Source organism: Acomys minous (genome assembly GCF_964271855.1).
Source record: "Acomys minous genome assembly, chromosome: 11".
In the NCBI taxonomy this organism is placed as follows: domain Eukaryota; kingdom Metazoa; phylum Chordata; class Mammalia; order Rodentia; family Muridae; genus Acomys; species Acomys minous.
This window is the reverse complement of record NC_140492.1, coordinates 69,874,257-69,887,919: the sequence shown is the minus strand read 5'-3', so window position 1 is coordinate 69,887,919 and position 13,663 is coordinate 69,874,257. Positions and strand designations below refer to the sequence as shown.

At 46.1% G+C, this 13,663-nt stretch overlaps 1 protein-coding gene across 2 annotated transcripts in view; it reads left to right on the top strand.

Annotated features, from left to right (window-relative positions):
* VPS8 (VPS8 subunit of CORVET complex) overlaps nt 1–13,663 on the top strand; it is a 215,049-nt gene that overhangs the window by 66,658 nt on the left and 134,728 nt on the right. For both annotated transcript variants that reach the window (XM_084801736.1, XM_084801735.1), the window contains 3 exons: nt 7,234–7,280; nt 11,367–11,589; nt 13,555–13,644. In XM_084801736.1, the coding sequence (XP_084657862.1) occupies nt 7,234–7,280; nt 11,367–11,589; nt 13,555–13,644 (360 nt within the window). The remainder of the gene's footprint in view (nt 1–7,233; nt 7,281–11,366; nt 11,590–13,554; nt 13,645–13,663) is intronic.

The window sequence follows — 13,663 nt, the reverse complement described above, 5'->3', positions numbered from 1 at the left end:
CGGAGGGAATGCCTCCCCCTGCCCCAACATTAACTGCTAACAATCCTCAGCAACTGTGTGTCCCCATCCCTGAAGGTTCCTCCTGATCCGGGGGGCTGGTGTCCCCATCACTGAAGGTTCCTCCTAAGCCGTGGGCTGGTGTCTCCATCACTGAAGCTTCCCCCTGAGCCACGGGCTCATGTCCCCATCACTGAAGGTTCCCCCTGAGCCACGGGCTAATATCCTCATCACTGAAGGTTCCCCATGAGTCACGGGCTCATGTCCCCATCACTGAAGGTTCTCCCTGAGCCATGGGCTAATGTCCTCATCACTGAAGGTTCCCCCTGAGCCATGAGCTAATGTCCTCATCACTGAAGGTTCCCCATGAGTCACGGGCTCATGTCCCCATCACTGAAGGTTCTCCCTGAGCCATGGGCTCATGTCCTCATCACTGAAGGTTCCCCCTGAGCCATGGGCTAATGTCCTCATCACTGAAGGTTCCCCATGAGTCACGGGCTCATGTCCCCATCACTGAAGGTTCTCCCTGAGCCATGGGCTCATGTCCTCATCACTGAAGGTTCCCCCTGAGCCATGGGCTCATGTCCTCATCACTGAAGGTTCCCCCTGAGCCATGGGCTAATGTCCTCATCACTGAAGGTTCCCCCTGAGCCATGGGCTAATGTCCCCATCACTGAAGGTTCCCCATGAGCCACGGGCTCATGTCCCCATCACTAAAGGGTTCTTCCTGAGCCACAGGCTCTTGACTAGGATTACAGTACCAGAAGTGAATTTCCATCTCCACAGCAGCCCAGAAATAGACCAGGAAGTGCTTGATGAACCCCTTACCAGTGACAGCACTGTTGTACGAGGGGCATGCCCGGCCTGGCAGGTCCGTAGCACAGAGGGCCCATACCTGAGTAAAGCTAAAACACTCTTTCCTGGGTCTGGCTCTCACATTCTTTCGCCCCCTCCACCCCTGATGGTGTCCCCCAGCCTTGGAGGTGAAGACATAGATGCTTCATTTGGGGCTAAACACTCAGTGGTCACTTACTCTCTGCACTTGGACCAGCTGTGAATCTCTGCATTAAGTACCACCCACTGCACAAGGGAGCCTCTCTGACCAAGGCTGAGGTGCGTGCAGCCCATGTAAGCTGGCCACTGGGCACATCTGGCCTTGTGCGCTTGTGTGAAGTACACAGCATCCACCTGTAGGGTTGTCTGAGTGGGCTGTCGTCAAGAGAAGGCACTGAATGTGGGAAAGCGCTTCATGTAGCTCCAACTTGGAGGTGACTGAGACCTGGGGATATTCAGTGCAACGCTGTCCCCTGTCGCATGGTGATTTTGAGGCCATCTGGCCTCCTGGCAAGACGAGAGGGAGGAGAGGGAGGAGAGGGAGAGCAGGAGGGAAGAGACGGACAAGAAGCGGGAGACGGTGCGTTTCAGTTTGAAGCCTCTGGAAAAATAGCCCTTGGATTTATACCTTTCTATTGTTTGATGTATTCAAACAAAGAGAGGATGGTTTCTGACTAGGAGGGGCATTTCTTTTTAAGTTTTTTATTGTATTAATTTTATTATATTTCCATACATGGGTGTGTGTAACGTTTTAATTATACCCCTTCTGTCCTCTCTTGTCTCCCTTTCCTTCCTGCTCATACCTTACTTCTAACCCCCTCCCGCCCCTATGCCTTGTCTCCTGTCTTGTCTTTCTTTAGCTAACTGCCTGTAGATCCTCAAGGGGGTGTAGAGCCTGCAGACCCCTCCCCTCAGCAATGAGTAAACCTCTATGAACCCACAGGGAGAGGTGGGAGGGACCCTCTCTGTGCCAGGACACAGTGTCGATGGCCGAATCCTGGGCAGGCCTGTGTAGGCATGGCGGCTGCTGAGACTTCAAGAGTGCAGTGGCCACGACACTCCACCCTTCCTCTGGCCCTCACTTTTCCACGCTCCTCTTCTGCGATAAGCGCTGGAGCAGGTGGATAGAAACCCCGTTGTTCTCACCACTTAGATAAGCTACCGATTCTCTGCAGCAGCTGAGGGCTGTTGCTAAAGCTTCCCTCCCCAGGCGGAAGAGCCACAGTAGCTTTGGCATCAGCATGAGCATGTAGAAGGCAAGTTGACAGCACGTCACGCCCAGTTAGCAAAACAGCAGTGGAAGCTTCCTCACTAGGAGGAGACTTCTGACCGGCTGACTGTACCAGAAGTGACTTCCCTTCTGTAGAGCGGGCCTCAACTCCTAGTAGGAAAGCGTTGCTTATCCCCATAATTGTGACAGTGGGTGCACCTTGACTGGCTGGCCGGCTGGCCCCTAGTATACCTTGGTGGGCCCGCCGCCGAGTGACACCGTCTGTGACAGTTCTTTCCCAGCAGCCTGCATGGCACATTCTAGCACTGAAATGGCAACAGGGAGGAGGCTTCCAGCTCAGTTCAGCCTTGTTTCTTAATGGCCTGCAACGAAGGCACCTGCTGGCTTGCACAGTAGGGTCTTACCATATAGTTCCTGTGGTCAGTCAGCAGCAGTGGCCACAGTCTCTATTGTTTTGGGGACCAAAAGGGCCTTCCTGGGCAACAACTCATAAGGGCGTCATCCACTGCTAGCATTAGGTTCTTTCCTTCCTTTCTTGCTTCTTGTTTGTGTCTGTATGTCTTGAATGTGTCTCTGTCAGCGACCGTGTGTGTCTGCCTGTGCCTGTAGTGTCTGTCTGTGTTTGTGTGTCTCTGTCTGCGACCGTGTCTGTGTGTCTGTGCCTGTGTGTATCTGTGTTTGTGACTGTGTCTGTGATGGCGTGTGTGTGTGTGTGTGTGTGTGTGTGTGTGACTGTGTCTGTCTGTGCCTGTGCCTGTCTGTGTGTGTCTGTCTGTGACTGTTTCTGTGCATCTCTGCCTGTGTGTGTCTGTGTCTGTCTGTGCTTGTGACTGTGTCTGGGATAGTGTCTGTCTGTGTGTGTGTCTCTGTGTGTGTCTGAGACTGTGTGTGTGTGACTGTCTGTTTCTGAGCCTGTGTCTGGGTGTGCACGTGTGGGTGTGTGCATGCGGAAGCTAGAACTTGATGCTGGGTGTCTCCCTCAGTTGCTCTCCACCTTATTTTTTGACACAGGCTTTCTCACTCACCCTGGAGCTTACTGACTGGAGTAGCCTGACTGGGTAGCAATCCCCAGTGCTGCTCCTGTCTCTGTGTCTCCAGTGCTGGGGCTACACACATGCTGCCATGCCCAGCTTTACACCAGTGCTGGGCATTGCACCCAGTCCTCGTGCTGATGCCAAGCACCTTACCAGTTTGGCCATCTCCCAACCCCCCAGGATTTTCCTCTGATAGCTTTATGTCCTGGGAGTGGCTTTATCCATCCATACGCAGTACTTTAAGGAAGGCTTTCTTTGCTGGTGGGATAATTTGGGTTTGTCAGTTTCTAGACAGTTTATTGTACTTTAATCTTAAATGCTAGTACTTAGGAATCTGAGCCAGAAAAATCATAGCTTCCGAGGCTAGCTTGGGTTGCTGAGACCTTGCCTCAAGAAAAACAAATTTAAAAAACAAAGGAGCTGTTACTGGAAACAGAAAAATAAACTAACCTAATTAGTTAATATGTAAGTCGTGCTAATTTGCATTCTGCCAGCAGGTGGCGCCTCATGCCTGCTGCCAGCAGCCTCACTTGTCTTTTGAAGTCAGAATGTGATGCTATTTAGTAGTTGTGCCTTTCCTAAGGGCCGGTCATTGGAATTTTGAAGGTATTAAAATAAATCTGTAGAATACAGATTATAGTAATATAGCCATTCCCATAATATTCACTCTGCCTGCCCAGGAACACGGCAGACTTCTCGAATACCTGGTGTTTGTACAGTTTCTTTTCTCGTATCTGAACATTCTCATGATGGAGGCCTTTACTGCCTTGGTCATGTTTGCTCCTTTTTTATCCAATTGTGGATGAGGTATTCTTCCTAACTTTCTTCTCAGTAAACTCATTATTGCTATATATAAAGGCTGACCTTGTCTCCTGCACCTGTATTGAAAGTGTTGTCAGATGCAGCAGTTCCTGTGGAGTTCCCGAGGTCCTTTAAGTGTGTCATCTTCCAAGTATGTATAATCTTTCATCTTCCCGTTTGCACCTGTGTTCACCAGGGAAATTGTCTGTTGTATTTTGTGTTTTGTTTTGTTCGTGTGTGAGTGTCCTTGCCTCATTTTGCTGTTGGAAATACTGTCTTAGAATGACTTGCATACTGTCCCCTGAGTTTCGGAAGCCTTGATAGATGTTCCCTGGCATACTGGTGGGGTTCAGATCGCCGATGCCTGGTCCTGGGTGTCCTGGTGGGGTTCAGATCGCCGCCGTCTGGTCCTGGGCGGCCTGGTGGGGCTCTCTGGTCCTGGGCGACAGCCTGTGGGGAACTTCTCACCACTGCTCAGTCCCATTGCTTCTCACAGGTCTGTGTAAATTGTTGGTCATCTGGCTTTAACTGGGGCAAGTTGTACACATTTAGAAACTAACTTATTTCTTCTAGGTGTTTCTACTTTTGAGAATAATACATTTTAAAGTGTTCCCTGGTGATCTGTACTTTCATAAATTTGGGTCATTTTTTTCTTGATTTTTGTTGGTCTGGCTGCAGAATTGTAAATCATGTTAATATTTTCAAAGAATTGGCCATGGTATATTTTGTATTTTATTCTTTTATTCTCTTTCATTAATTTCTGCCCCAATATTTATTATTTGTTGCTGTCTACTTATTTGTTTATGGTGGCTTTTTACTTCTGTAGAACCTTGAGTTGCGTCATTCAGTTACTTACTTTGCAGTGTCTCCGAGTTTTCAATTTGAGTGTGCCTTGGCTGCTAGATTGTGTCTTCATCTTCATTTGATTCTAGCAGTTTTTAAATTTCCTCAGTGGTCTTCACATATTTATGTAGTTTCTGAGGTTTCCCTTGCTGTTGATTCCTAGTTTCCCTTGTGGTCTGATAAGAAACAAGGAAGTATTTCAATTAAAAAATATTTTAAAATCGCATTTATTTATTTACTTACTTGTGTGTAGGGCAGTGAGTCAGGGTGGGTCTGCGTGTCCACATACGCCGTAGTGCATGTGTGGAGGTCAGAGGACAATCTAATGGGTCCCGGGGCTGGTGCATGCTTACGTTAGCTGCACACGCGGCGTTAGCACTTCCCTTTCTGTACATGCGTGTCTCTCTCTCTCTCTCTCTCTCTCTCTCTCTCTCTCTCTCTCTCTCTCTCTCTCTCCCTGGCTAGTTCTGCTTGCTGTCTGCTTGTCAGACGTGGAAACTGTAAGGAAGCTTGCTCACAGCCTACATCTGCTCGGTAGGTTGCTCTCTGCCCTTTGACTCCCAGGTTGTGGGCCCGTTGCTAGTTCCATGGGCTTTTTGCAGACAGCACAGACTGGTTTTTTTTCCCTTGTGCATATGTGTGTGGTGCATATGTCTTGTGCGTGTGTGGTCATGTGAGCATTCCTGTCTGACGGCCCATGTTCCATGTGGAGAGTCTTCCTGTGTCCCATCTTACTGAGGCACTTGAAGATCACTGACGTGGCTAGCTTGGCTTCTGATGTGCCCATTACCATGGGGCACCACACCCATACAGCCACAGCACGGGGTTGAAGGATCCGAACTCCAGGTCTCACGCCTGTGGGGCCTGTGCTTTAAGCTCTGAACCATCTCCCCAGCCCTAGCTCCTGTCTGTCTGTCTGTCTGTCTGTCTGTCTTTTATCTAGCCTCTTTCTCTGACTCTTACTTGGTTAATTACGGCCTATTGCACATAAGGTTATTGTTGGGGTGGGTTTGCTATTTCCTATGGTTTTGTTGGTGGTTGTATTCGGGTGAGTCATTGGTAGTTTTCCCCCTCATTTGTTTCCTGGGTGATTCCATCCTTGCTCTAGTGCTCCGTTCTCTGTTTTCCTTGTGAAATGCGTTCTCCCCTGTGTCCTTGTGGGTGAAGCGGTTTCCTCTCTGCAGTGCTGGCTCGGCTGTCAGGGATTGCCTTACTCGCTCTGGAAGCACTCACTTCTCCGTCAGTCCTAAGAGAGAACTTGGCTTCATTTAGCAGTCTTAGTTGACAGTTGTTCTTCGGTGCTTGGAATATATAAACATGTTTTCCTGCCTCTCAGTGTTGGTGACAGATCTGATGTCAGATTATGTGTAATTTGGAGTTTTCCCCTTACAGGGTTTAGTGTTGCTTTTCTGCTTTGTGTTTTTGACATTTTGCTATGACATGCCATGGCTGAGCTCCTCTGTGGTCACATCTCAAATGTCTTTCAGGATTGCAGGTTCTCCTCAAGAGTTCTCACCCTGAGCAAGAAGGGCTTCCCGTTGTGACCTCTGTCCAATAAGCTTCGGTGATGCTTTTCCACCGAGTTTCTAGGTGTCTTGAATGTAATGTCCCGTACAGGGGGGTGAAAGGCTACCAGTGCAAGCTGAGGCTCTTAGGTTTCCAGTCACAGTAAAAACTAATAATTGAAAAGGCCAAAATTATGACTTTTCCCCTTACTTGATATGAGTCCGTATGTGGTGAACTCTGAAATACGAAACTGAGAAGCTAAATCAAGTATACAGTCAGTTTAGAACATTATGACAAAAACAAGGTAACTCAGCCACTTGAAGCCCCATCAGGACTTAATGTATTTTCAGTTTAATGTCTATTGCTTATTTTAATGTCATTTTAAACTCTATACTCTTGTACTATAGATAATGCCATATTTAAATAGAAAATTTTACTTGTCTCTCATTCACATATTGAATTTGATAAAATTTCTTAATTGCTTCCCCCCCCCTTCTTTTCCTTCTTCTGTCATATAACTGCAGTAAATACCTAAAATAGATTTAGACTTTGGGGGAACTGGAAAGGTGACTTAGCAGGTAAGGGCATTGGCTGTTCTTCCAGAGGACCCGGGTTTGATTCCCGGAACCCACATGGTGGCGCGCACATCTGTCTGTAACTCCAACTCTAATGGGTCCAATGCCTTCTTATGGCCTCTGTGGGCTGCATGCATGTGGTGCACAGATATTCATGAAGGCAAGATACCCATGCATTTAAAGCAAAAATAAAATCTAAAAAAAAAAAAAAAGGAAGGAAAGAAGAAAGCCCTCCACCCATGTATTTGGGGATAATTTACAGGAGATTATTGGATTGAAGTGTTTATTCCTAAGCCTTCTGAGACAGAGTGCTTGCCAACACCTCCTAGCAGTCACACAGCATTGGAAGCCGACCTTCACTTTCCCAGTGTGCTGTGGGTCAGGCCTGATGCTCTTTTATGCTCTCTTCCAGGATACAGTGCCAGTCATAGTGGACTACTGCCTCCTGCTCCAGCGAAAGTGAGTATCCATTGCCTGTCTTGCTTTAGTTGAAGTCAGTAATGTCTTCCTTAGGAATTCTATGAATTTAACTGGAATTATTCCTAATTTGCACAGACCTCATTCTTGAATGCATTGTCATAAGAGAAACTTAACTTTTCCCAAACAGAAGCTTGTGGCTTATTGTGCGTCTGTGTAGCAGCGATGGAGGGGAGAAGCATCACGTGGGGTGATGAGCTCTTAAGGACCATCACTCACTACAGTAGTTTATACATTCAAGAGAGGCTGGGTTCACTTTGCTAATTTACCTTTTGGAGTTTTTTAAAGATCCTTTTTACTGAAAAAAAAAAAAAAAACCAACCAAAAAACAAAAAACAAAAGCCGTTGTAAAACTCTAGATTAGATTTTGTAGATTTAAGTATTAACTTTACTAACTTCCAACATGTGCCAATTCATAGTATTTGACACTGTAATAGCCAAGCACCTCTCAGCCCTTTATATCAGTGTCTCTAATTGTTGTAGCACCTTATTAACATGTACAGCATTGCTCATCTTCATTTCGTAGATGACTATTCCACAGGCATCAAGTGACTAAGAAACTTGTCAAATCATATAGCAGCTTTTGGTGCAAAAGGCGGGATTGTCAGCACAGGAGTCTAGTTCCTGTGTCCTTGGTCTTCGACATTTGCTAAGACCATGTGCTCAGTGGTAAAGATCGTGAATGACTGTGTGATTTGTGCACTGCTATCATTACACCCCATTTTCACACCCACTTCCTTGTTAGCTATGCTTTTACTTTTTAAAAATAACCTTAGTAGTTAATGTTTATGTATTTTCATTCATTTAGCTCTCATATTTTGGAGAGGCAGTGCTAGCCTCGTTTCCAGAGCAGGAGGTGTAAGAATAGAGGCTTCCTAGTGGTAATAAATATCCTAGTCCACTTAACTCTTCATATTGAGAGAATTCAGTTACACTAGGACATGCGCCGCATACTAAATAAGTATGGTGCTTGGCAGAAAGTGGCTCCTTAATACTTGATGGTTGAATAAACAAAGTGACTTGTGCTCACTCTCTGGAGTTCTGAGTGCTCTTTCAGTGACACAAAGTTAAAATGACCCCAACAGCTGTAAAATGAAGGACAGTATGGTTTAAAAACATTCTGTCAGAAACATTTTATTTTATTCCCCCAAAATGTTCTGTAAACAGTTCCTTTCTTTTGTTTTGGCAAACATTTCTTATACATACCATTTCAAGAGAAGCGTGTTCTCCAGTCTGTCAGCTGGCCTGGGAGCAACGATTTGCCGTTAACGCAGACACGCAGCAGAAGATGGGATTCTTCCCGGCTTTTTACCTCGTTAGGGTCTGTTTACTGTCTCTTTGTTTCACTTGCTCCTTTCCACTAGTCTGCTTTCTGATACCTCAGCCTGCTTCCTTCTGGGCTGAGCCAGGGGAGAATACATATTTGTCACTGAGATTTTGAGAGGAATGCCTGAGTCATAGTATATTCTGGAACATTCTGTACCTCTCCCTCTTCCTTCTCATGTGCTCCAAGATACAAATACTACAATTTTGTTTCTTTTTAAAAAAAATTATATGGAGGTTTATTAAATGAGCATGGGGGGAAGAAAAGGGGAGAGAAAGGATACCCCAGAGAGAGAGAGAGACAGATGGGGGGGTGGTGGTGGAGAGTGTGCGAGCGATAGGGAGAGAGAGAGGTAAGAGCACTATGATTTTCTTACCTTTCAGTTGTGTTTCCCAAGTCTGAACACTAGGCTATGTTGGCCTAGCTTCCGCTTGGCGAGGGTACCGTGGTCTTTGTTTTTCTTTCACTTCTGGCCCCGTGTCTGCATTTTACTTTCCACAACCATAGGAGGGCCAGGGCAGGGCTGCCACCTCAGTGCGAAGGCCCGAGGCTGTGCAGGCCTTACGTTCCTTGTCCCCCTCCAGCCCCGTTTTGGTTCTAGATTTGAGTTCCAGATTCGGCCTCTTCCCATCCAGCTTTCTTTTTCATCAGACTGTTAAGGTCCTGTCTGCAGCCCTGGCCTTGGGGGAGGATACAGTAAGCTCTGCATGATCAACATGCACACGTTATTCCTAGGCCATCTGTCTCTGAGGTCCCTTCTGTTTCAGACATGTGGTAACTAGCTGTGAGTAGGTAATGTTTAACTAAATACTTATGTGGATTCAGTCTTAAACGATAGAGGTTTTATAACATTTTAAAGTTGCCACAGATAGTCAAGTGTACAGTGGTCAGTAGTTTAGGCTTGCGTGAGCAGAGGCTTGTTAAATGTGTGTAACTTCTCGTTCTGTATTTTTCTTCTTAAACTGTTCTCTTTACGCCCTTGTCTTTCCACTCCCTCTGCATTCAGTCTTCAGCCTTCACCCCCAAATTTGAAAAGGACACATGCCATTGAGATTCCTCTCAGGAGCAAATGGCACACAATGCAAATATCATTTTACTAGACTTAATGTCAGTTTTATTGTGCAGCGGTCCAGAGTCTGTGTGAAGTAATCATACTTTTAAACATCGTGTAAAAATGGGTGCAATATTTATATTTCATTAAACTGTAAAGGTGCTGGTCACATTGAGTGTCATTCACCGAGGACAGTATCTGAGTGATTAAGCTCAGGTGACTCAGTGCACGGCATGCTGAGCCCGCAGTGTCTCAGTGAGCCCAAGTGGTCGCACGGTGGTCCTTGGATACTCAGCTTGGCCTCAGTTACTTAGTGAAGAGTGACACATCTGCTGCTCAACACTGCCCACTCCTCTTTCCTCTCAGAATTTGCAGTTAGCATCAAATAAGTTCTTCACCTTAAAAGAAAAGTTATAAAACTGATAATGTATAAGGTGAGTTCAGCCATTTTCTTTGTTTGCAGTAAAAGATAAGCTATCTGAAACCCCACTATTAATAGAGTACTAGTGAAAGTGACATCTTTTAAAAAATTAAAAAAAAATTTTTTTTGAAAGTGACATCTTTAGAACAACCGCATCTATTATTCATCATAGGCTTTGTGTTTTAGAGGTGAAGCTGAAAATAGTACGCAGCGAGGCTGCAGTTAGCCCTTCTAGGACCCACGTCAGCACCCTGGACAGTAACGTGTAACTGGAGAGGCTGTGTGTGTGTGTGTGTGTGTGTGTGTGTGTGTGTGTGTGTGTGTGTGTCTGCGTGCTGACCTCCCTTCCTGATGCTTACTTAGCACGTTTTCTCCCCAGTAGCGAGCTCATGCTGTAGATCTTCGTTTCTTTCGATATGGCTAAGAGATGCTGAGTCTGGCTTTTCTGGCCTTTTGAGTGGTCTTGCCTTGATCTTACCAGCACTATATGCTGCTGCCCATCGTCCATTACAGACGTTGTGTCCTGTTGTTAACTTTTTCTGCTGAACTTTTAGTTCCCCTGGAGGAGCGAGGGATTGGAGATGACGAGGAAGCTTATTGACTCTGTAGGTCACTGGGAAGGTTGAGGGGCCACAGCTGGGAGAAGGGCACACAGTTCTTGGGTACTTTTTTCCTGCTTTGTCGTGTCTGCCTCTCACCTGCCTGCTGCTACCCTGGTGTTGCTACCCTGAGAAGCAGTTGCCCTGAGAACTGAACCCAGGATGTAGGCCAGAGAGCTGTGGTCAGTTCTGACTGGTATCCTCAGTGTGCTTTTCAGCAAGTAGCTGAACTTCATCAACTTCATGTGTTTTATACTTAATGTATTTATTTCCGTGGGGAGAATGTGCCAGGGCCCGAGCATATAGGCGAGAGGACAGCTTGCAGAGTCGTTTGTCTCCGTCTGTCTATCCCGCGGGACCTGAGATGAGTTCAGACTTGGTGGCAAGCTCCCTCACCCACTGACATTCGGAGGCCATTTTGTTTTATGGCCTTGAGTTCCTACTCATGCTGCCTCACTTTTCTGAGTGTTAGGGTCACTGCACCACCACCTCCGGGAGCATCTCTTATGTGTAAAAACCGATTTGCTCTGTGTGGTATCGCAATGTAAAGTTTGTTTCAATTAAACTGATGCAAGTTGAAGTTTGAAAATGACGTGATATATTTAGACTGAATGTGGTGGGTATTCAGAATGTTTCTAAAACTACTGTTCTTCTGTTCTTCTTTCTGTTGCAGGGATCTTTTATTTAGCCAAATGTATGACAAATTAAGTGAAAATTCAGTGGCGAAAGGAGTGTTTTTGGAGTGCCTTGAGCCATATATTTTAAGTGATAAATTGGTGGGGATTACACCCCAGGTCATGAAAGACTTGATTGTTCATTTCCAAGATAAAAAACTGATGGAAAACGTGGAAGCCCTCATTGTGCACATGGACATCACCAGCCTGGATATTCAGCAGGTGAGTGGACCGTCCGCCCGCCTGAGCAGGCACCGTTCCCTTATGCTCGTATTCACCTGGCGGATAAGGCCTGCCTGCCTCCCACAGACCCAGTTTGTGTACTTAAGAGTTAGGTCATAAATGCTCCCAAGAGCATATGTCTTCTGTCTCCTCAACTTTCTCCAGAGCTCATGGCAGCTTAGCTTTAAACCACACAGGAAATCTTCTTGTCTGACCCTTACTCAGTTTGCTCAGTAACATGGCTTTCACCTGGCAGGCTGTTTCCAACCAAGGATCCCTTCTCATTAACAATAGAGCATCTCTACATTTAAGAGAATGATGTCATTGAAAACTCAGCTATGTGGCCAGGAGAGATGGCTCAGAGGTCAAGAGCACTGGCTGCTCTTCCAGAGGTCCTGAGTTCAATTCTCAGCAACCACATGGTGGCTCACAGCCATCTATACTGAGATCTGGTGCCCTTTTTTGCCATGCAGGTATACATACAGGCAGAACACTGTATACATAATAAGTAAATAAATATTTTTTAAAAATCAGTTAGTTGCATTTTGAAATGGAGAGGTTGGTGTGAGAGGCAAATCACAGACTATCTTATAATAAGCCAACAGCTGTGGCCTACGGTGTTTCTGCGTTCATGTAGCTGTGGCTGATGGTGTATCTGGGGTTCAGATAGCTATGGCTGATGGTGTATCTGGGCTCAGGCAGCTGTGGCTGATGGTGTATCTGGGGTTCAGATAGCTATGGCTGATGGTGTATCTGGGCTCAGGCAGCTGTGGCTGATGGTGTATCTGGGGTTCAGATAGCTATGGCTGATGGTGTATCTGGGCTCAGGCAGCTGTGGCTGATGGTGTATCTGGGTGTAGGCAGCTGTGGCTGATGTTGTATCTGGGCTCAGGCAGCTGTGCCTGATAATATATCTGGGTTTCAGAAAGCTGTGGTTGATAGTAGATTTGAGGTCCAGCGAGCTTTCAGTTCTTACTTGAGGGTCATTTCTGGGCTTATGACATTTCACAGTTCTTTAATTGCATTAGTCCTCATAATGAGTGTTTCTCCTGGGAGTTTAAGCTTCCATAGCTAGGATATGAGTGGCTTTCAGGTGTCTTCGGAGGACCAAACCCTTTGTAAAGTGTGTATCCCACAGAACAAAAGCCTTGGGACCACCATTAGTATTTTTCTGATGCCGGTGAGCATTTGAGGTAAAGCCGGTCCTCTGTGTGCATACCTTTCTGGTGTGTGGGTGATTTGATGTAGAGTGCACAGTCTGACCAGAGCCCAGCACTCTGAGAACATGTTATTAGCTGCCTTTATGTGGTGGTCACATCCAGAAGACATTTTTATTTCTTCCAAGTATTTTCATCTTTTCCTTAAATACAGTGTAATATGCTCTCATCTTTCCCACATTTAAAAAAAAACAAAAAGCAAAGTCCCCTCATACTCTCATCTCTCGGTGTCAGTCTCTCCTCCCGCAGAGTCACTCCACGTTTTGAAAGCCTTATCACCTCCTTTTCCCCCTTCAAACCTCCCATGTATCCCTCCTCATGACGCCTGACTTACACCATGTTGTTGTCTTTGATGGGCGTCCAAGCTGAGCGAGCATAGGTTCTAGGAGGGCAGAGCCCCAGGCGGGTCTGTCTGTCACTTTGTTCTGTGCTAAGGAAACGTTTTGTAGATTTTTAAAGAACTGTTTTATTGATTAAAGTAAAATGAATGCTGAAAGGAGGTAAGGTTACAAAGAAACAAAATTAGAAGGGATATTTTAACCTAGCTCTTGCACTATTTGGGCTAATATTGAACCTGCAGTGCCACCGCCATCCCACCAATAAAGTCTGAGTCTCCACATTTCAGTTTCCATCACAGAAGAGGGAGCAGCGCAGCTCAGGGAAGAGAAAGGCCTTCATCCTCAGGCCTTGAAGGGGGCGTTTGGTGTGGTAGTGTGGAACGTGTGTCAAGAGGGTTTTCCTTTTCCAGGTGGTTCTTATGTGCTGGGAAAACCGTCTGTATGATGCTGTGATCTATGTCTACAACAGAGGCATGAATGAGTTCATCACTCCAATGGAGGTAAGACACTGTCTAATGT